This window comes from Cervus canadensis, chromosome 1 (assembly GCF_019320065.1).
Source record: "Cervus canadensis isolate Bull #8, Minnesota chromosome 1, ASM1932006v1, whole genome shotgun sequence".
Classification (NCBI taxonomy): domain Eukaryota; kingdom Metazoa; phylum Chordata; class Mammalia; order Artiodactyla; family Cervidae; genus Cervus; species Cervus canadensis.
In genome coordinates, this window is record NC_057386.1 from 110567444 (window position 1) to 110585948 (window position 18505).

General features: G+C 41.1%; 1 protein-coding gene across 18 annotated transcripts in view; it reads left to right on the forward strand.

The window, feature by feature from the left end:
* Positions 1-375: 375 nt before the first annotated feature.
* The window catches only part of MORC2 (MORC family CW-type zinc finger 2), a 39720-nt gene continuing 21590 nt past the window's right edge, over positions 376-18505 (forward strand). For 8 of the 18 annotated variants that reach the window (XM_043436300.1, XM_043436332.1, XM_043436277.1 and 5 more), the window contains exons 1-4: positions 377-1132; positions 1538-1636; positions 7940-7993; positions 10105-10139. In XM_043436300.1, coding sequence (XP_043292235.1) covers positions 1569-1636; positions 7940-7993; positions 10105-10139 — 157 coding nt within the window. In that variant the 5' untranslated portion in view covers positions 377-1132; positions 1538-1568. Of the gene's footprint in view, positions 1133-1537; positions 1637-7939; positions 7994-10104; positions 10140-18505 lie in introns of all 18 variants that reach the window. The other 10 variants (XM_043436341.1, XM_043436349.1, XM_043436357.1 and 7 more) reach the window with 5 other exon arrangements.

Genomic DNA, 18505 nt, shown 5'->3' on the forward strand with positions numbered 1-18505 from the left:
GATCGCTCGATCGACCGCGCGCCCGCTCCTTCGCCCTACCAGACCGGGAAGGGGGGGAGGGCGCGCCAGGGCTTCTTTGAGTTAGGGGCCTGACTCCCCGGCGACGAGACAAGATGGCTCCTCCGGTCCGCGCTGCAGCTGCCGTCCCGGCTGCGTCGTTCGGCCCGCCCCCGGTACTGTTTCTTTAAATGGCGGAGAGGGTCAAGAAAGCAGGAAGAGAGGCGCGCGCACTCACGTGACAGGGGCGGGCCCGGCTAACAAAATCCGGTCACGTGGAGACACGCTACCCGCCAATCAGGAGGCGTCGCATCAGGGCGGGGGCGGGAGGAGCTGCGGCTCTGTGATTGGCGAAATGCGCCGCGGAGGCCTCGGGGACTTGGGGCGTCGGGGAGTGCGCGAGGCGGCCCGGGTTGTGTGCACTGGCGGAGACAAAGAGGTGGCGGTGGCGGCCTCGGCGGAGCAGCCCTAGACGCCGAATTTTGTAGTGCTGAGTCCTGTCACCATCTCATCTAGCGCGGCGCGAGGGCGGCTGGTCTCGCGGCGGCGGCGGCGGCGGCAGCGGCGGACGCGGAGGTGGCGGCAGCACATGGTTCCAAGAGCGCCCTGCGGTTGTTGGGTTCCAATTCCGTGGGGAGGGACAAAGGCAGCTGTGAGCGCCCGGCAACGCCCAGTCGGGTGGTGCGCTCGCCACTGCCCTCGATCCGGGCCTTGAAAACTGGGACTAACTTGTCTCCGTGAGGAGGAGACCACGGGACCGAGGCCCAGTGAGGGCCTGAGAGGCTGAGGCCGCTGTCTGAGGGCAAGGGGGAGGGGCGCGGCCCGCCTGAGTTGATTGGGTGGGTCAATTCTGTGGCGACTTAGTGGGCCACTGTGAGGTAATTTGACTCACTACCCTGAGGAGATTGGGGCGCACAGCAAGCTAGGTTTGATCTGGGCTTTGAAAACGGAAATCGGCCTTCAGCGCTTAGGAAATCTTTCAGTTGGTAGGTGGTGAAGCCGGAACTAACGCCATATGCACTCGAGCAACATCGTGATCGCCAGTTTGGGGCTTATTTAAGGATCCTGGGATCACTGATGGCGAAGACGTGTGGCTGTCCAGTTTTATGACTGAAGTTGCTAGACTTCCGGATTGGTAAGTTTCCGGATTGGTGAATTTCCTCACAGGAAATTTAGAGGAACAACAGCAACAAAAAACTCGGAAGAACGGGAAGATGGAGCAGTAATTAAATCGCCAACTCCTGTATCAGCTACTCTAGGACGAACCACATTCCACTCAGTGAATTATCGCAAATTAATGCTAATGTTCCTTAAGACTACAGATTTATGACGTAGTTTCTTCCAAAATATTACATCGTAGTCATTGAGAGGATAAAAAAATTTAAGGAAGAAATCAGTTTTTGTTTTAGACGTCTTTTTGAATATATTTTAGATGGATAACTAGATAACTTTGTTTAACTGAGGAGCACAGATTTACCAAATTTTTACTGGAAGGAGTCCTGAAAAATCTATTCCATTGTAACTTGTATTTCCCGATTAGTGGTTAAAGAACTGGAGACATCACCGCACTCATGGCTTTCACGAATTACAGCAGTCTGAATCGAGCTCAGCTAACCTTTGAATATCTACATACAAATTCGTAAGTATTCTGTAGGTGCCTCTGAGGTCACTGATAACTCATTGCTCGATATTCATATGGAAGTCTTTTTCCCAGGAAGTTTTGCATTTTTACTTTTTGGGATATGTCACTGGAGGAGTCTTGAGCTCTGTATGGAAGAACTGAGATCAGTGAAATGTTTGTTGCTAATCCAGAAGAATATGATCTTCCTTTACTGGATCAAAATTTATTTGATAGAAGGCAAACTAATTCCTTGGAGTCTGTATATTGAGTTTCATTCAAGTGTTTGATAGGAATCCAACAAGTACTCATCTTGGATCGCCAAAAATTGGACTATTCTATTCAACCCCTTGTCTTTGGTGACAACAGCCAAAACAGCCAATACAGTTGTGTAATAACAAGTCTTTTTTTTTTTTTAAGAAGGAAAAAAGAAAAAAGAATGAAGACATTTAAATGACAACTTGTGAGAAGAAGTTATTTTTCCCCCCAGAAAACAAGTTTGCTTTATTTTTCTGGGAAATTTGTCCTCATCCAATATAGTTTTTAATATGTTAAACAGGAAGTGATAACTTGATTAAATCCATGATTTAAATAGCCTTACCCCCAAAGTTTCACAAATCATTGAATAAATGCTGTGTTTGTAGTTCTTTGAGTTTGTGAAGAGATTGCCATCACTCCATTGATCTGGAATATTTCAAGGTTAATCCTTACGCTCACTTTCTTGGAGTTGATGCAATGAGGGCATCATTGTTTAGTCTTTTAATACATTCATTTGGCATTTTTGAGATGAAGGTAAGTCTCTCATTTTAATGCTAGAGAGGTGGTGAGCAGCTTAATGAATGGTCCAGAGGTCAGAAGAACCACCTTCAGGATTGAGAATATAGACTCTAGTTTTCAAGTACTAGTACAGTAACTTTAGTTGTCAAGTAATAGTACAATAATCAATAACCATTTACAGAAAAGAACCACATATTTGTATCTGTAATTTTTTGTTTGCTATTTTTCCTATGGAGGAAATAAAATTTTTCTGAGTAGTGAATTGCAAAATGAGAGCCTGGTTTTGTTTAGGAAAGTTCTTACTGAACTAGAGTACTAGAGTAGGGATTGTAGAGGTCACCTAGGTGTAGTTTCATGTTGCAGCTGATGAATCTGAAATCCAACTAGATAAGGCCTCTGATCAAAAGTTATACCCATCTTGCTGGTAGCATAGCCATGAGCAGAACCTTTAGTATCCTTGTTTGTATTTGAGCTGCCACATTAAGAACAAACAGTTGAAGGCCACTTAGATGTTCACAGATTGTGTTTGATAAATTCATTTCTGAGTTTTGGGGTGAGGGACCAAATTTTGAATGACAGACTATGTGATGATCTTGGAAGACCATTGAAGGAGACTTGATTCTGGGTTCTTGTTTAGCTTACCCAAAGATTGTATTTGATAATAAAATGATAGTGAAAAGTGAAAGTGTTAATTGCTCAGTCATGTTTGACCCTGCGGCCGCATGGTCTGTAGCCTACCAGGCTCCTCTGTCCATGGAATTCTCCAGGCAAGAATACTGGAGTGAGTAGTAGCCATTCCCTTTTCTGGGGGATGTTCCCAACCCAGGGATGGAACCTGGGTCTCCTGCATCGCAGGCAGATTCTTTACCATCTGAGCCATACCATCTGAGCTACCAGGGACTGTGGCTTCTGCCAGTCACATTTAAACATGGTCAAAAATAATCTTTTTAGCAATCCTACTGGAGTAAGGGTTATTCCTGTTTTGCATTTGAGAAGACTGAAGTTCAAAGAGATTATTATATGCTAGAGGTTACACAGCTTCAAGGCAGTTTCAATGCACCAAGATTCAAAGTGGTAAGATTTATCTGGCCACATGATTAGTGCTTTTAACCATTAGGCAACACCAGCTGTAGTCAGTTTTACCTTTAAAAGCTTGTTTCCTTCTATATATGCCAGAAGGTTTACTTTCCATTTTGTAAGTCTTCAATTTTAGATTGGGCTTGCCTTGTGGCTTAGCTGGTAATGAATCCACCTTGAATTCGGGAGACCTGGTTTGATCCCTGGGTTGGGAAGCTCCCCTGGAGAAGGGAAAAGCCTCCAGTATTCTGGCCAGGAGATAAATTTCAGTTTATCTCAGTGAACCTCTAAGTTGAGGATTCTGGGATTATTTCATTTCTTTTGCTATTTTATGGCTTGAAAATGGGAGAACAGAGCAAAGGAAAGAATTGAACCTCAGTTAAGTCTCTTGTTTGAAATTGGAGAATTTTCTGGGAATTTGACTTACTGTGGTGGAACTGGAACCACTTGCTTGCATAAACATTTTTGAGAGTTGGATGTATCATTTTGGAAGCTCTGGAATTTATTATCTGGATCACACCTTAGAAGTTGTTTACTTTTGAATGTATCCAGTTCTACCGGAAGAAAAGATGAACCCCAGAACACCTAGATACGTTTTTGGTTTGTAACCAGTTTCAAGACCTTTATTGTGACCTGACTGGAAGTTCATTTCTAGAGGAAACAAATTTTAAAATTTTCAGAAAATGTGACTTGGTAATGATGGTAGATGTGTCCTCTGGGTTAAGTGGTATGGTGTTAACCTTCAGAGAAGGGAGGGTTTTCCTTCTTTTTTATAATTAAAACAAGAAGACCATTTTAGGGTGTCTGATATCTGTAAATTGCCATGGTGTATATTGTGAAAGAAATGACTCCTTAGCACCCATTTAGCAGAGTCCAGGATAGAAGGGTAGAAATCAGGGTGATGCAGTAGAAAGTGCGTGGGCTTGGGAGCCAGCCAGGCTTCTGTTTCCTGGCTGTGTCCTTGGGTAGGTCTACTTATCTGAGCCTCGGTTTCGTCATTTACAAAACAGGACTAATCTGACAATGTTTATGAGGATTGTGTAAAATAGTTTATAAGATAATCAGATTGCACATAGTTCATAGTAAATACTGAATAGATAGTGACAGTTATTTGTTGTCGTTATAATATTAGCTCATATAAACCAAAAATTGGTCAGTGTGATAGCAACTTGATGTTTGGGGATGGTCATTAGGCAGATTAATTTTTAATAAATTCTAGAGCATCTGTTCAGGATAATAAACACCTGCTTGGAATTATTATTGTTTTGGTATTGTTCTATAGTAACTTGATTATATCAGCATTAGGGTTTGAGGCAGGTCTGGGAAATTCTAACATGGAAGGCTTACGTGAATTTCTTTTAGATACTGCAGGTTGGTCATACAAGATTATTGAAGTTAGGGTTTTTTGAATAAAAGTGGTTTTATGCTTTTACTGCTGTTTAGTGTGGTGGTGGGTTTTGTGACTGCTGCTGAAAAGTCCATGAGCAGTCTAGGTGCCAGATTCAAGATGGAGTGATAGTTGTAATGTTCCTTTGGCAGAAAGTATATATCTTCAGTCATTCTGTTTGCAGTATTGCTAAGTGGCTCGATGGAGCAGGGTGCTTATGTATAAGATGCCTGCTGTGTATGTCTATTCCTTTTGGCACATTTAAAAGCTTATTGTCTCGGCCATTTATAGCTTTGAGTTGTTTTATTGATACGGGAAGTGAAGGTAGAGGAACCTTTCAACTTTACAAACGGTATTTCTTGTGATTTATAATCCTGTTGAAATATGGGTTCACACTAAATATATTATAGCCTTTAAATGTAAAATGGTTGCCCTGGAAGTTTGCAGCTTTATTTTTTAGCAGTTAAGGCAATTAACTCTGGACTGCATATCCAAGAACTTAGTAGAACCTATCCCTGTGTGATGGGGTTATAAATATTCTATTGCTTTAAATTCAGGCAGAATATAAATAGACCGTTTTCCTTACATAATGAATAGATTTACACTTGAATTTGTCATTGGAAATGCTGAGATGCAAAGCTATTTTGATTGTGGGACAATTGGTATAAAAGCCACAATCAGTTGAAAGTGAAGAGTTCGTTAAAAATCTTTGTCTTTTTCCAGATGGTTGATCTTTCTTGGATTACATGTAAAGAATCTTTAGGTCTGTGAAGAAAAGAATTTCCTTTGATCCTTATATAAATAACTCTAAACTGCTCGCTAGCAATGAATTCATCTCTTTGAATATTATTTGAAAAAAAGGGAAGATCTTTTATAGTTGGTGTTTTTGTTTCTTATGATTTGGGAGATACTTAGAACTTTAGTTTTAGCATTTATTAATAGGATCAGTTGGAGGTTTGGAGAAGATTCTGAGTGTCGTCTCTGACCTCACCAACAGTTGTCGCAAAAGGCCCCTTTTGTGATGTGTCAGTGCACGTCACAAAAGCACCCCTTAGCTACATTTAAAGATATGTTAACTTACCTGAAATACGTTTTGTGAAACAGCATTGATACCGTCTGGAACAACGAAGACATTTGGAATGTTTTTAGATTCTAAATATACAAAGCAGTTTTCTAACAACTGTGTAGAAAACAGTGAAAACTTAGCCAGAAGTGCTTTGTCCTTTGCTTTTTTGAGATGTTATTGAATTCTGAGTGTCTTTAATTTTCATGTGAAGCGACAAAAAATATATTTTGTGAGAAGCCATTGCCATTTCTGTTTTTTTAATTTCTTTGCCTGGATGGCAGAGGTATCAGAATTAGTTTTCCAGATTATTCATATTCACCACGGTCACTACCATAGGCCAGATACTTCATTCTTCCTTTATTTCTACACACAAATTATAGTCTAAGATTGTATTCTTGTGTCCCCCACCCCTACCCTAGGAATTGTATTTCTGAGATTCCTTGAATTCAAGGAAATGAGAAGTATTGCAGTGGAATTTGTTATTTTCCATTTTAACCTTCAAAATTTTTTTAAAACGTAGAGTATAGAAAACTAATTTACTTCATAAGTTACTTAGTCACGACAAAGTCAGACAGGAAAATGATTGGTTGAAAGCTTTAGAGCAAATACTAGTTTTACTTTTAACTTGTATTACTTTCAGTAAATCAGTTTATTTAATTTTCCAGCTTTTCTCCCAATTTAATACGTGGCGTAATAGAAAAGTTTTTATTTCTTCAGTAGATAGTTTGAAGAGTTTAGGGTGATAATTTTGGAGACAAAATTTTTTAAATAACTAAAGATATGGATGCTTTATTCAGGTTTTTTTCCTTGTGAAAATTTTTTTATTTCATGTGAAATAAGAATTAGATTTAGAGGAATTTGAGCTCTTTTCAGGGAAATTGGAGATTAAATTTCTACTTTTTGTTACAGCATGGTACTTCATTTGGATCAGCAACAGATACATATATTCACTGTTCTCATGGAAAAAAGTTCTTCCTAAAATTCCAAGGACTAGTAGTTTTAATTTAAAAAATTGCATTTATAAAAATGTGGAGATTTATTTGAGGGAAAAACTGTTCCTGGACAGTTGAGTTTTGGGTTTATTTTATAAACAACTGTTTTACAATTTGTTTTGAACAATACAGTAAGTACTCACAGATCCTAGATGCTGGCTATTTTAATATTGGTATATTCTAAATAGATATAGAAATTTTCACTTTATGGACTGAAACTTTGTATACAAAAAAATTAATTGGAATAATATGTTTTTTTTTAATATTTTTTTTTACATTGTGATAGTAATATATTATGTGAGTTAATGCTTACAAAAGTCAGAGTTTCATTATTTCCCTGGCAGTCCAGTGGTTAAGACTGCTCTTCCATTGCAGAGGGCCTGGGTTTGATCCCTGGTCAGGGAATTAAGATCCATATGTTGCACCACAGGGCCAGGAAAAAAAAAAAAATTCTAGGTGGTTCTAGGTTGATGTATCTACTCTCACATCTAATGAGGACTATTGTGGAAACAGCACCAATGAAAGGAGGTGTAAGCAGAGGAAGGCATGCTTACCAAAATCAGGGAGCATCAAAAACTGAATTATTTTTTCCTTTCTCCCCACTTTCAAGTGGAGTATTTTTGCATATAAATTGCACAATACTGAATGGTTTTTCACCAGTTAATCATCACAAAGGTATTGGTAAAGCTAAATGGTAATGATTTCTCCATTGAGCATTCTTAGAGATAGGCAGAAACTGACAGCTGGTAGAGGCAATGATAAATAAAATATAGATGTTTTTCTAGGTAGAATATGAATAGTGAAAAACATTGCTTTAGCAGTAGAGCTAGAGCAGTAGAACTCTAGGAAGACTTGAATTGTGGAGAAGTTTAAAACTTGAATAGTGTAATTTGATGATGCAAGTAGCAATTTTAGGTTTTTCCCAAAAAAAAAACCTTTTAAATATTTTATAACCTTGATATTTTATTAGGAACTGTAGCTTAATTGATAATTCTTTTGCTGATTCTTAATATTTATCATTTCAGAACCACTCATGAATTCTTGTTTGGTGCTCTTGCTGAACTAGTTGATAATGCAAGGTATGTAGTCCTCAGGTGTGCAATCTGTGCTTGAAAACTTTTTGGGTTTTTGTGATCTCTGATCTCTGAAGACTTGGGAGGAAGGCAGTTCTTTTGCATATATGACTCACTTCTAGGAGGCATCTTACCCAAAAAGTATTTTAAATAGCACATTTGTTGATAATTTAATCCATTTATTTCTTTGTTCCAGACTAAAAATAGTGAACTTACGAACTCTAAAGCTACCTTCCATGTGTATTAGAACAAGATAATTGTTGCAAAACACAGGGAATTAAGATTAAAAACTTAAGGATCTAATTATTAGGACAAACTCTTTTAATTTGTGCTACCAGGATAGTAAACCATCTAATGTCTTTAAAATTATTTCAGAGTTCTGTGTCTTCCCAAAATATATAGTCAGCCCTCTGTATCTGCAGGTCTGCATCTGTGGATTCAAGGAACCACAGATCGAAAGTGTTGGAAAAGTTCCAGAAGGTTCCAAAGGCAAAACTCAAGTTTGCTGCTTGCTTGCAACTATTTACATAGCATTTACATTGTGTTAGTTATCATAAGTAACTTAGAGATGATTTGGAGTAAACAGGAGGATGTGCACAGATTATATGCAAGTACTACATGATTTTATAGAAGGCAGTTGAGCATCTGGAAATTTTTTTGTCCTTGGTGATCTTAAAACCAGTCTCCTGCGGATACTAAGGAGTGAGTCTATTTTATTGTCAGATGAGGCTAGTTGATCAAAGCATCTTCCATTGTTAGCAACTGTGCTTGGAAGAAATCATTCTTCAGCACAGTGTTATACTGAGTTCTTAGTGACAGAAGCCTGTAAATGTTACTGTGCAAGACTGAAAAGAAGTTTGGATAGGTTCAGGGATAGTGAAGTCCCAAATCAAAAGTCTGCCTATAATTATATCACAGATTTCTGAATGCAGACATGAAATTCAGACATGGTGTTTATTGACCAATATGACTAAGGGAAGAAGATAAGAGTTGACAAAAGCACTTTGTAAACAGATCTCCAGCTAATGACATAATGGTAATTTTGTCTATGTCTATACTGTAGATCTATACCGTTATAGTTTTATTGTTACTATTTACTGGACTGCGCATGGAAGTGTGCTAGTTAACAACTTGTTTAACCGGAAAAGTCGCATTTTCAGTGTTTTTCAATCGTTTCAAACCTGGTTGACTCATAATTTTTATATTGAATTTAAAAATGTTGTAGCTCAATGGAACAGTGTTTCAGTTTGCCACTTGTTCAGTGATACTACAGTGTGTTTTGGTAGGCTGCTTTTTTATATATTATATGGTGAACTGGAGATTGCCTTGGAGTGTATGTTCCTGCTCATGCACATACTTTGCCGATCTCTTCTGTTTTTGAAAATGTTTTTATGTTTTTGGGAGTAAGTACCTGTGGAGTTGTATGGATTTGAGTAAATTATTTTGTATTTAAAAGCAGTGAAACTCAGCGCCTCATTTTCTTTGCCTGCAGTTGGCAAAATTGGGCTAGATTACTTTCAAGCCTTTATGGAAGACTTCACTGATGACTGAGCTTTTATTTCAGCTGATGACTGGAGCCTGATGGGGTGCCCCCAAACTTCCTTTCAGGTTTAGGGAGGATAAGATTATGGGCTCATGAGTCAGTGTACTGACTGTAGTGTGTATACCGTAAGACCTGATTTACTTAGGCTTATGTGGCAGAGTATTGTTTTCCTTTTTTTCTCAAATCTTGGTGAAAAGGAACAATGGATGAGATATTGGAACATTGTTTATGATTGCACTCAAACGAGTGATTGGAGTCATTTAGTGTGTAAAGGAATGTTCTTATTTATCCTCTAGCTGTTTTCACTGTGAAATTTTTATTTAAAAAAAGTGTATTCAGACCCTATGTATCTGGTGATTGTTTTAAATAATTTGGAGCTCCAGAGGTGTTTCACAGACATATAAGGAAAAGTGTGTTACCAAATGTAAAAGTATATCTTTAATGTATATAGAATTTCTTTTATGATTTCCTGAAAATAGATTCAAAATAGTATGTATCCCACTCAATACTGTGCATCTTAATGGTTATACTTCATATTCTCATTTGAATATTGATTTTTTTCCCAACTTTGCAGAGATGCTGATGCCACGAGAATTGATATTTATGCAGGTAAGACAGATACCAGTCTTCTTCTCGTGCCCTGTTCCCAGAAGCATTCACTGTTGTGCCTGAAAATACATGAGTGGGAGATAACTGGTTTCTGGAGTCTGGGTAGACAGCCTGATTACTCCAGGTATTAGGCAGGACAGGGTAGCCCTGATCAGGTGTGTAATAGAAATCAATAATATTGGTATTAAGGGAACTACCACGAGGTGCCGAGATCTATCAGTCAGTTCAGTTCAGTCGCTCAGTTGTGTCTGACTTTGCGACCCCATGGACTGTAGCACGCCAGGCCTCCCTGTCCGTCACCAACTCCTGGAGTTGACTCAAACTCATGTCCATTGAGTTGGTGATGGCATCCAGCCATCTCATCCTCTGTTGCCCCCTTCTCCTCCCGCCTTCAATCTTTCCCAGCATCAGGGTCTTTTCAAATGAGAGTCAGTTCTTCACATCAGGTGGCCAAAGTATTGGAGTTTCACCTTTGGCATCAGTCCTTCCAATGAATATTCCGGACTGATTTCCTTTAGGATAGACTGGTGGATCTCTTTGCAGTCCAAGGGACTCTCAAGAGTCTTCTCCAACAGTTCAAAAGCATCAGTTCTTCGGCGCTCAGCTTCCTTTATAGTCCAGCTCTCACATCCATACATGACCACTGGAAAAACCATAGCTTTGACTAGATGGACCTTTGTTGGTAAAGTAATGTCTCTGCTTTTTAATATGCTGTCTAGGTTGGTTGTAACTTTTCTTCTAAGGAGCAAGCGTCTTTTAATTTCATGGCTGCAGTCACCCATCTGCAGTGATTTTGGATCCCAAGAAAATAAAGTCTGTCACTGTTTCCACTGATTCCCCATCTATTTGCCATGAAGTGATGGGACCAGATGCCATCCATGATCTTAGTCTTCTGAATGTTGAGTTTTAAGCCAACTTTTTCACTCTCCTCTTTCACTTTCATCAAGAGGCTCTTTAGTTCGTCTTTGCTTTCTGCCATGAAGGTGGTGTCATCTGCATATCTGATGTTATTGATATTTCTCCCGGCAGTCTTGATTCCAGCTTGTGCTTCTTCATCCAGCCCAGCGTTTCTCATGACGTACGCTGCATATAAGTTAAATAAGCAGGGTGACAGTATACAGCCATGACGTACTCCTTTTCCTATTTGGAACCAGTCTGTTGTTCCATGTCCAGTTCTAACTCTTATTTCTTGACCTGCATACAGATTTCTCAGGAGGCAGTTCAGGTGGTCTGGTATTCCCATCTCTTGTAGAATTTTCCAGTTTGTTGTGATCCACATAGTTAAAGCCTTTGGCATAGTCAATAAAGTAGAAGTGTTTTTCTGGAAATCTCTTGCTTTTTCTATGATCCAGCGGATGTTGGCAATTTGATCTCTGGTTCCTCTGCCTTTTCTAAATGCAGCTTGAACATCTGGAAGTTCACAGTTCACGTACTGTTGAAGCCTTGCTTGGAGAATTTTGAACTTTACTTCGCTTGCGTGTGAGATGAGTACAGTTGTGTGGTAGTTTGAGCATTCTTTGGCATTGCCTTTCTTTGGGATTGGAATGAAAACTGACCTTTTCCAGTCCTGTGGCCACTGCTGAGTTTTCCAAATTTGCTGTCATATTGAGTGCAGCACTTTCACAGCATCATCTTTTAGGATTTGAAATAGCTCAACTGGAATTCCATCACCTCCACTAGTTTTGTTCGTAGTGATACTTTCTAAGGCCCTCTTGACTTCACATTCTAGGATGTCTGGTTCCAGGTGAGTGATCACACCATCGGGATTATCTGGGTTGTGAAGATCTTTTTTGTATAGTTTTTCTGTGTATTCTTGCCACCTCTTCTTAATATCTTCTGCTTCTGTTAGGTCCATACCATTTCTGTCCTTTATTGTGCCCATTTTTGGATGAAATGAACCCTTGGTATCTCTAATTTTCTTGAAGAGATCTCTAGTCTTTCCCATTCTACTGTTCTTCTCTATTTCTTTGCGTGGATCACTGAGGAGGCTTTCTTATCTCTCCTCACTATTCTTTCGAACTCTGCGTTCAAATGGGTAGTTCTTTCCTTTTTGCTTCTCTTCTTTTCATAGCTATTTGTAAGGCCTCCTCAGACAGCCATTTTGCCTTTTTGCATTTCTGTTTCTTGGGGATGGCCTTGATCCCTGCCTTGTGTACGGTGTCACAAACCTCCATCCATAGTTCTTGAGGCACTCTGTCTATCAGATCTAGTCCCTTGAGTCTATTTCTCACTGTGTAATTGTAAGGGATTTGATTTAGGTCATACCTGAGTGGTCTAGTGGTTTTCCCTGCTTTCTTCAATTTTAAGTCTGAATTTGGCAATAAGGAGATCATGACCTGAACCATAGTCAGCTCCTTGTCTTGTTTTTGCTGACTGTATAGAGCTTTTCCAGATCTATGGATCTATTTAAAGAAAGCCACTAGGAGATTAATTGGGTTGATGTGGAGTGAAATGACCAAGTACCACTGATTTTCCTGATTGGAGTTAGCAGGTGGCCAGGTTTATGGGGTTTGTGGTTCCTGCAGCCAAAGAATGATCTTGTTGAAGGCCATCTTACGCCCCTGCAGTCTTGGTGAGGACAATCCCAGCTTGAGGAGCTGCTGGTGTCAGTTGTACAAAACAGCCGTGTAACTGGATTGGCACTGAGGTTTGCAGAGATGTTCTCAGGCCGAGGAGTCAGGTAGGAAATAGGGCTGCTTTGCTTAGAATTTAAAAATATTGACAACGTCCAGTATCTTTGCCTGATTGGCTCTGCTCTTTGGCCGTAAGGTCCTTTGTTACGGAGTGTGTACAGCAGTGACAGAAATCTTAGTCATTGTCGTTGCCCTACCCCACTTTTAATAAACAGCTTGCTTTCTGCCTGTTCAGTGTTTGTACCAGCAGATTTTTTTGTCATTTGAGTGCTAAAAATTTGGAAGTGTAACAGAGAAAGATTGCTTTTAAATCCAATTTGGCTGGCATTGCCTCACTTTTGAGAAACTTTAGTTTTTATGGGAATATATGGTTATCAAATAATCCCTCTTTCTCTTTACAGACCCGTTTTGATCAATGGGAATAAGCACTCAATAGAAAGTAATTCTTAGAACTTCCAGTGTCATATAATTGTAAAGAATATTCGCAGATACGATTTCCTTCTGCCTCATACACTTTGGAGCAAAGAAAATACTCAGAACAGTTAAAAATCAGCTATCCTGCTTAAGTTCTAAAAACCTCCTGTTCAAAAGGCTCTGCCAAAGTGGTGAAAATAAGGCTCGTTTATTTTTAGAAGAGAATAACAGGAGAATGGGTCATAGCATAAGAAAGTTAGACGGTGGTTTTAATAACCATTAGGCCAGATGGAGGTATCATTCCTGCACCACAGTAGGTCTTCCACCCCAGAGTGCTTCAGTGAGGAGCAGGAACCACCACCTCTGGAAGAAGTTGAAGCTGTTTAAATCATCACACAGATGGCAAAGCAGAGAATAGGCCTCCACTCCAAGTGATGTGGAAGGGAAAAAATCATCCTATTTTGGAAGAAGCTTTTTTTTTTTTGGCTGTGCAGCTTATGGGATTTTAGTTCCCTGACCAGGGATTGAACCTAAGGTCCCAGCGTGAGAGCGAGGAATCCTAGCCACTGGACAGCCAGGGAATTCATGGAAGAAGCTTTTTAAAAGAGATCATCTCTGCTCCTGTTTACCGCCTTTCACCTTTCAGTTCAGTCTTTAAGTCGTTTACCACTTTTGGTGGGTGAATTTCAGCAAAGAAATTTAGTGCTTTCACTTGGAATGCAACAGAGCAGCTGGATTTCAATTTAAATGAAAATGGCCCAGTGTAGTTTTCTTTTGTGCTCAGTGTTAACTGTTGTGCTTTGGGAGGACTGTGGGAGGAGTCCAGAGAGGATGAGGTGGGGCCTTTGCTAAATTGCCCTTAGAGAATTTAGTTGTTAATCGGAGACGGTTAGCACTCCACAGATGACTGGGGAACAATAACTTGATCTTGAGGGAACTGTCAGGGTAGTTAAGGATTAAATGGTATGACGGGAGCACCAAGCACTCCGGCGTTTTGCGGAAAGACTTAATTTACCCGAGGTACCTTGAGATTGGGCATGTTGACTGAGGTGCCCCAACTTCACACCTTTCTACCTCAGTGTTACATTACCACATTCAATAGGAGAAATCAAACCTACCTCATTTTACAAGTAGGATAATAGAATTTGTTGTTGTTCAGTTTCTCAGTTGTGTGTGACTCTTTGTGACCCCATGGACTGCAGCACGCCAAGCCTCCCTGTCCATCACCAACTCCCGGAGCTTGTTCAAACTCATGTGCATCGAGTTGCTGATGCCATCCCATCATCTCATCCTCTGTCGTCCCCTTCTCCTCTTGCCTTCAATCTTTCCTAGCATCAGGGTCTTTTCTAAGGGGTCAGTTCTTCGCATCAAATGACCAAAGTATTGGAGCTTCCGTTTCAGCATCCAGTCCTTCCAGTGAATATTCAGGACTGATTTCCTGTAGGATGGACTGGTTTGATCTCCTTGCAGTCCAGGGAACTCTCAAGAGTCTTCTCCAACACCACAGTTCAAAAGCATCAGTTGTTTTGGCGCTCAGCCTTCTTTATGGTCCAACTCTCAAATCCATGTATTGACTACTGGGAAAACCATAGCTTTCACTCTACGGACCTATGTCGGTAAAGTAATGTCTCTGCTTTTTAATATGCTTTCTAGGTTTGTCATAGTTTTTCTTACAAAGAGCAAGCATCTTTTAATTTCATGGCTGCAGTCACCATCTGCAGTGATTTTGGAGCCCAAGAAAGTAAAGTCTGTCACTGTTTCCATTGTTTCTCCGTCTATTTGCCATGAAGTGACAGGACCGCATGCCATGATCTTCATTTCTTTTTTTAATGCTGAGTTTTAAGCCAGCTTTTTCACTCTGCTCTTTCACATTCATCAATAGGCTCTTTAGTTTAGTCCATAAAGGACAGAAACTGTATGGAGGATAATAGAATTAATAATGTACTATAAAGTTTTTGTTGTTAATATATCAGGGAAAGTATTTTCCTATCTTTTCTGAAAATAGCTTGATCCTGAACTTAGAAATATTCCCAAATATCAAATGTAGTTTGAATTTGCCGCAAATTCACGTTATAGCTTAAAGAAGGGTGAGAAACAAACCAGACTCCGGTACCCAACGCATTCCTATTAGATGGGGCCAGACTAGAACATGCCTGTCAGACTGTGTTTTTATTGACTTTCTGGACTTCCTTCCATAGGGACTGCTGTGCCTCAAAGAAAGATTCCTTTTGTGATGCCAGGTCAGTGGTTAGTAAACGGAAACTTAGAGCAAATGCAGCTGAAATGAATACTGTTCAAACAGATTGCAGAGTACAATGAAGAACTTGACGGTCGTTCTGTTACAGCCTCTGCTGAGGACAGCGTTATCTTGTCACCTCTGATGGTTGACTTAAAGCTCCATTTCACGTCTCCTCCAGCTTCTTTCTTTTTCCTGTTCTCCCCAGTGGGAGTTGGATGGAGGAATGTTGCAGTAATGGGGAGAAGCCAGACTTGGTCATGTAGGGGAAGCTTAGATGGGCAGCCTACCACACTGGTTCTGATCGTCCTAAGCTGCCACCAGGGCCTGAGGCACAGCTGCAGAGAAGGCAGTCTGGCTCTGTCCTCCTCCAGGATGTATGCGAAGAGGGGGCGCAGACAGTCCCCAGCTGCCCAGACCCCCTCCTCTGTCCAGAACTCCACCAGTTTCATAAAATCTTTTCCTCGGATGTCATTCAGTTGATTGATTAAAGTGAGTAGAAGGTGTGAGGAATGCGTCTCCTAACTGCTGGAATGTCTGGGGGTTTTGTTGTAGGCAGGGGAGCCTCTAGTTCTTGCTAACTCTAGCTCTGTGCTTTACAAAGAGTGGTCCAGTACTGGACAGTATTGGCATCACCTGGGAGCAGTTTAGAAATGCAGATGGAGACCTCAGACCCTCCAGGCTGGAGCCCAGAATCTCCTGTAACAAGCTCTTCAGGTGATTCTTAATGCACACTGCATTTGCTCAAGCTGACACTCTTCTCAGCCTTCTGCTCAAACCCTCCTCCTCAACTATGTGCTGCAGGGAGTCGTGTCCACTGGACTGGAAGCTCCCTGAAGGCAGTGGTCATAGTGGCGTTGTTCTTGGCTATTATTTTCATTACAGAGGCAGGCACATCAGATAAATGAGTGATTGTGAAGATGCCATACTGCCTGTTTTTTGTGTTTTTTTTTACGAATTTGAAGGACTTACTGCTATGTCAGCTAATCTGTCTTGGCCCCGAGGCAGTGCTGCACATGACCATGGCCCTGAACACTGCTAGGCGCTTACAGGCTGTGGGTCATTTATAGGGCTAGGAGGACCCTCCTAGGTGTGTCTGTTACACCGTATGAAAAAGATTTAAAATGAAGTCCTTGAGCAGGAAAGGGATCTCAGACCCAGTATTAAGTGATGACTGTGTGTTAAAACAGCCTGTGAGTCCTACCAAACGCAAGGGCCTGGAAGCAACTTCCTAGGTAGTGTTCAAGAAATACCAGTAATTCTTGGAGATTTTTCAGATGCACTTGGCTTGAACCACTTTCTAGATCCCAAATCAGAGTCTTCATGTGCATCTTAGGCTAAATCATCCAGCAAATGGCTCTTGGCTACATTTAGAACACTTCCTGTGCCATGCTCTGTCCCTGACCAAGTTGAGTCTCCATCTGACACTTTGCTTCCTCCAGAAGGAAACTTTGAAGATTTTTGTCCCTTTTCTGCACTTGCTTCTGCTTACTAGATCTCATTTGGATTCTCCAGATTGATAAAAGGCTCTGTCGCAAGCAGAAATTTTCTTATCTACCAATCGGGCTTCCAGGAAGGTCCTTATGCTTGAACTGTCAAGAAGCATTTGTTAATATTTCAGCAAAGTTCAGCCATGAAATTAAAAGACGCTTGCTCCTCGGAAGAAAAGCTATGACCAACCTAGACAGCATATTAAAAAGCAGACATTACTTTGCCAACAAAGTCAAAGCTAGTCTAGTCAAAGCTATGGTTTCTCCAGTAGTCATGTATGGATGTGAGAGCTAGATTAGAAAGAGAGCTGAGTGCTGAAGAATTGATGCTTTTGAACTGTGGTGTTGGAGAAGACTCTTGAGAGTTCCCTGGACTGCAAGATCAAACCAGTCAATCCTAAAGAAAGTCAGTCCTGATTATTCATTGGAAGGACTGGATGCTAAAACTGAAACTCCAATACTTTGGCCACCTAATGTGAAGAACTGGATCATTTGAAAAGACCCTGATGCTGGGAAAGATTGAAAGCGGGAGGAGAATGGGACGACAGAGGATGAGATAGTTGGATGGCATCACTGACTTGATGGACATGAGTTTGAGCAAGCTCCAGGAGTTGGTGATGGACAGGGAAGCCTGGCGTGCTGCAGTCCATGGGGTCACAAAGAGTCAGACACGACTTGAGTGACTGAACTGAACTGAACTGAAAGTTCATCTTCCTGAACAGCAAGTGATACTTGAAAATCTCTGTGGCTTATTGTACTTTTGAAATAGCATTTTAAATTACATTAACCCATTTAAGGGGCAATTATAATTTAGTTGAATCTTTAGCCGGAGGGGAGGACAGAGAGCGTTTTAGACTAAGATTCCCTTGCTTAGGTAGGTGTATAAAGTTGGCAACCTGTAGCTTGGTGGAGACAGAAATGTCCTCAGTTAGGAACTAGACTCCAAAGCCGCTGCGGACTTATCCCTGTAGCACCATAAACTGACCTTCCTCCTTTTAGTACACATGGTCTCCTGATTCCAAGACCTGTGCTATTCCTCCTCTGCCCATCTCAACCTCATCATTGGAGTCGAAAGGCACCTTGGAAACTCTGGTTTAGCAAGCCTTTCCCTGTTTGGGAGACTGTCCTATGGCCTTCATGGTGTGCTTGGATCCAGACTGCTCTGAGTGACCACTTGCTGCTATAGCGGTGGCTGCTGCAGGGGGTTTCTTTTTTCCCTTGGAATGGTGGCCTTAGTCTGTGGGGTTTCCTTCCTGTCAGCCAGGACACCTGGCCACAGCTGCGCTGTATCTTACGGTCCAGTGACCTCCTTCCAGGACCTTTGAGCAGTTGCAGTGGGAAGGAAACCAGGCAGCTCTCACTGCACTCCATTTGGTCTCACTCCTGGGGTGGGGATCTTGGATTGAATGAGGCTCAGACCTTTGATTTTTGAGAAGGAAGGAAGAGCAGACCTTCCTGTTTCTCTCTCGCCTGCTGGGATTGCTAGAAGAGAAGACCTTTTTGGACCCAGCTTCACAGTGATCCACCTTCCAGTCATACCCAAGTCACTGCCCTCTGGTGGGTAACTGCCCAGTAATGGCAGCTCCTTCTTTT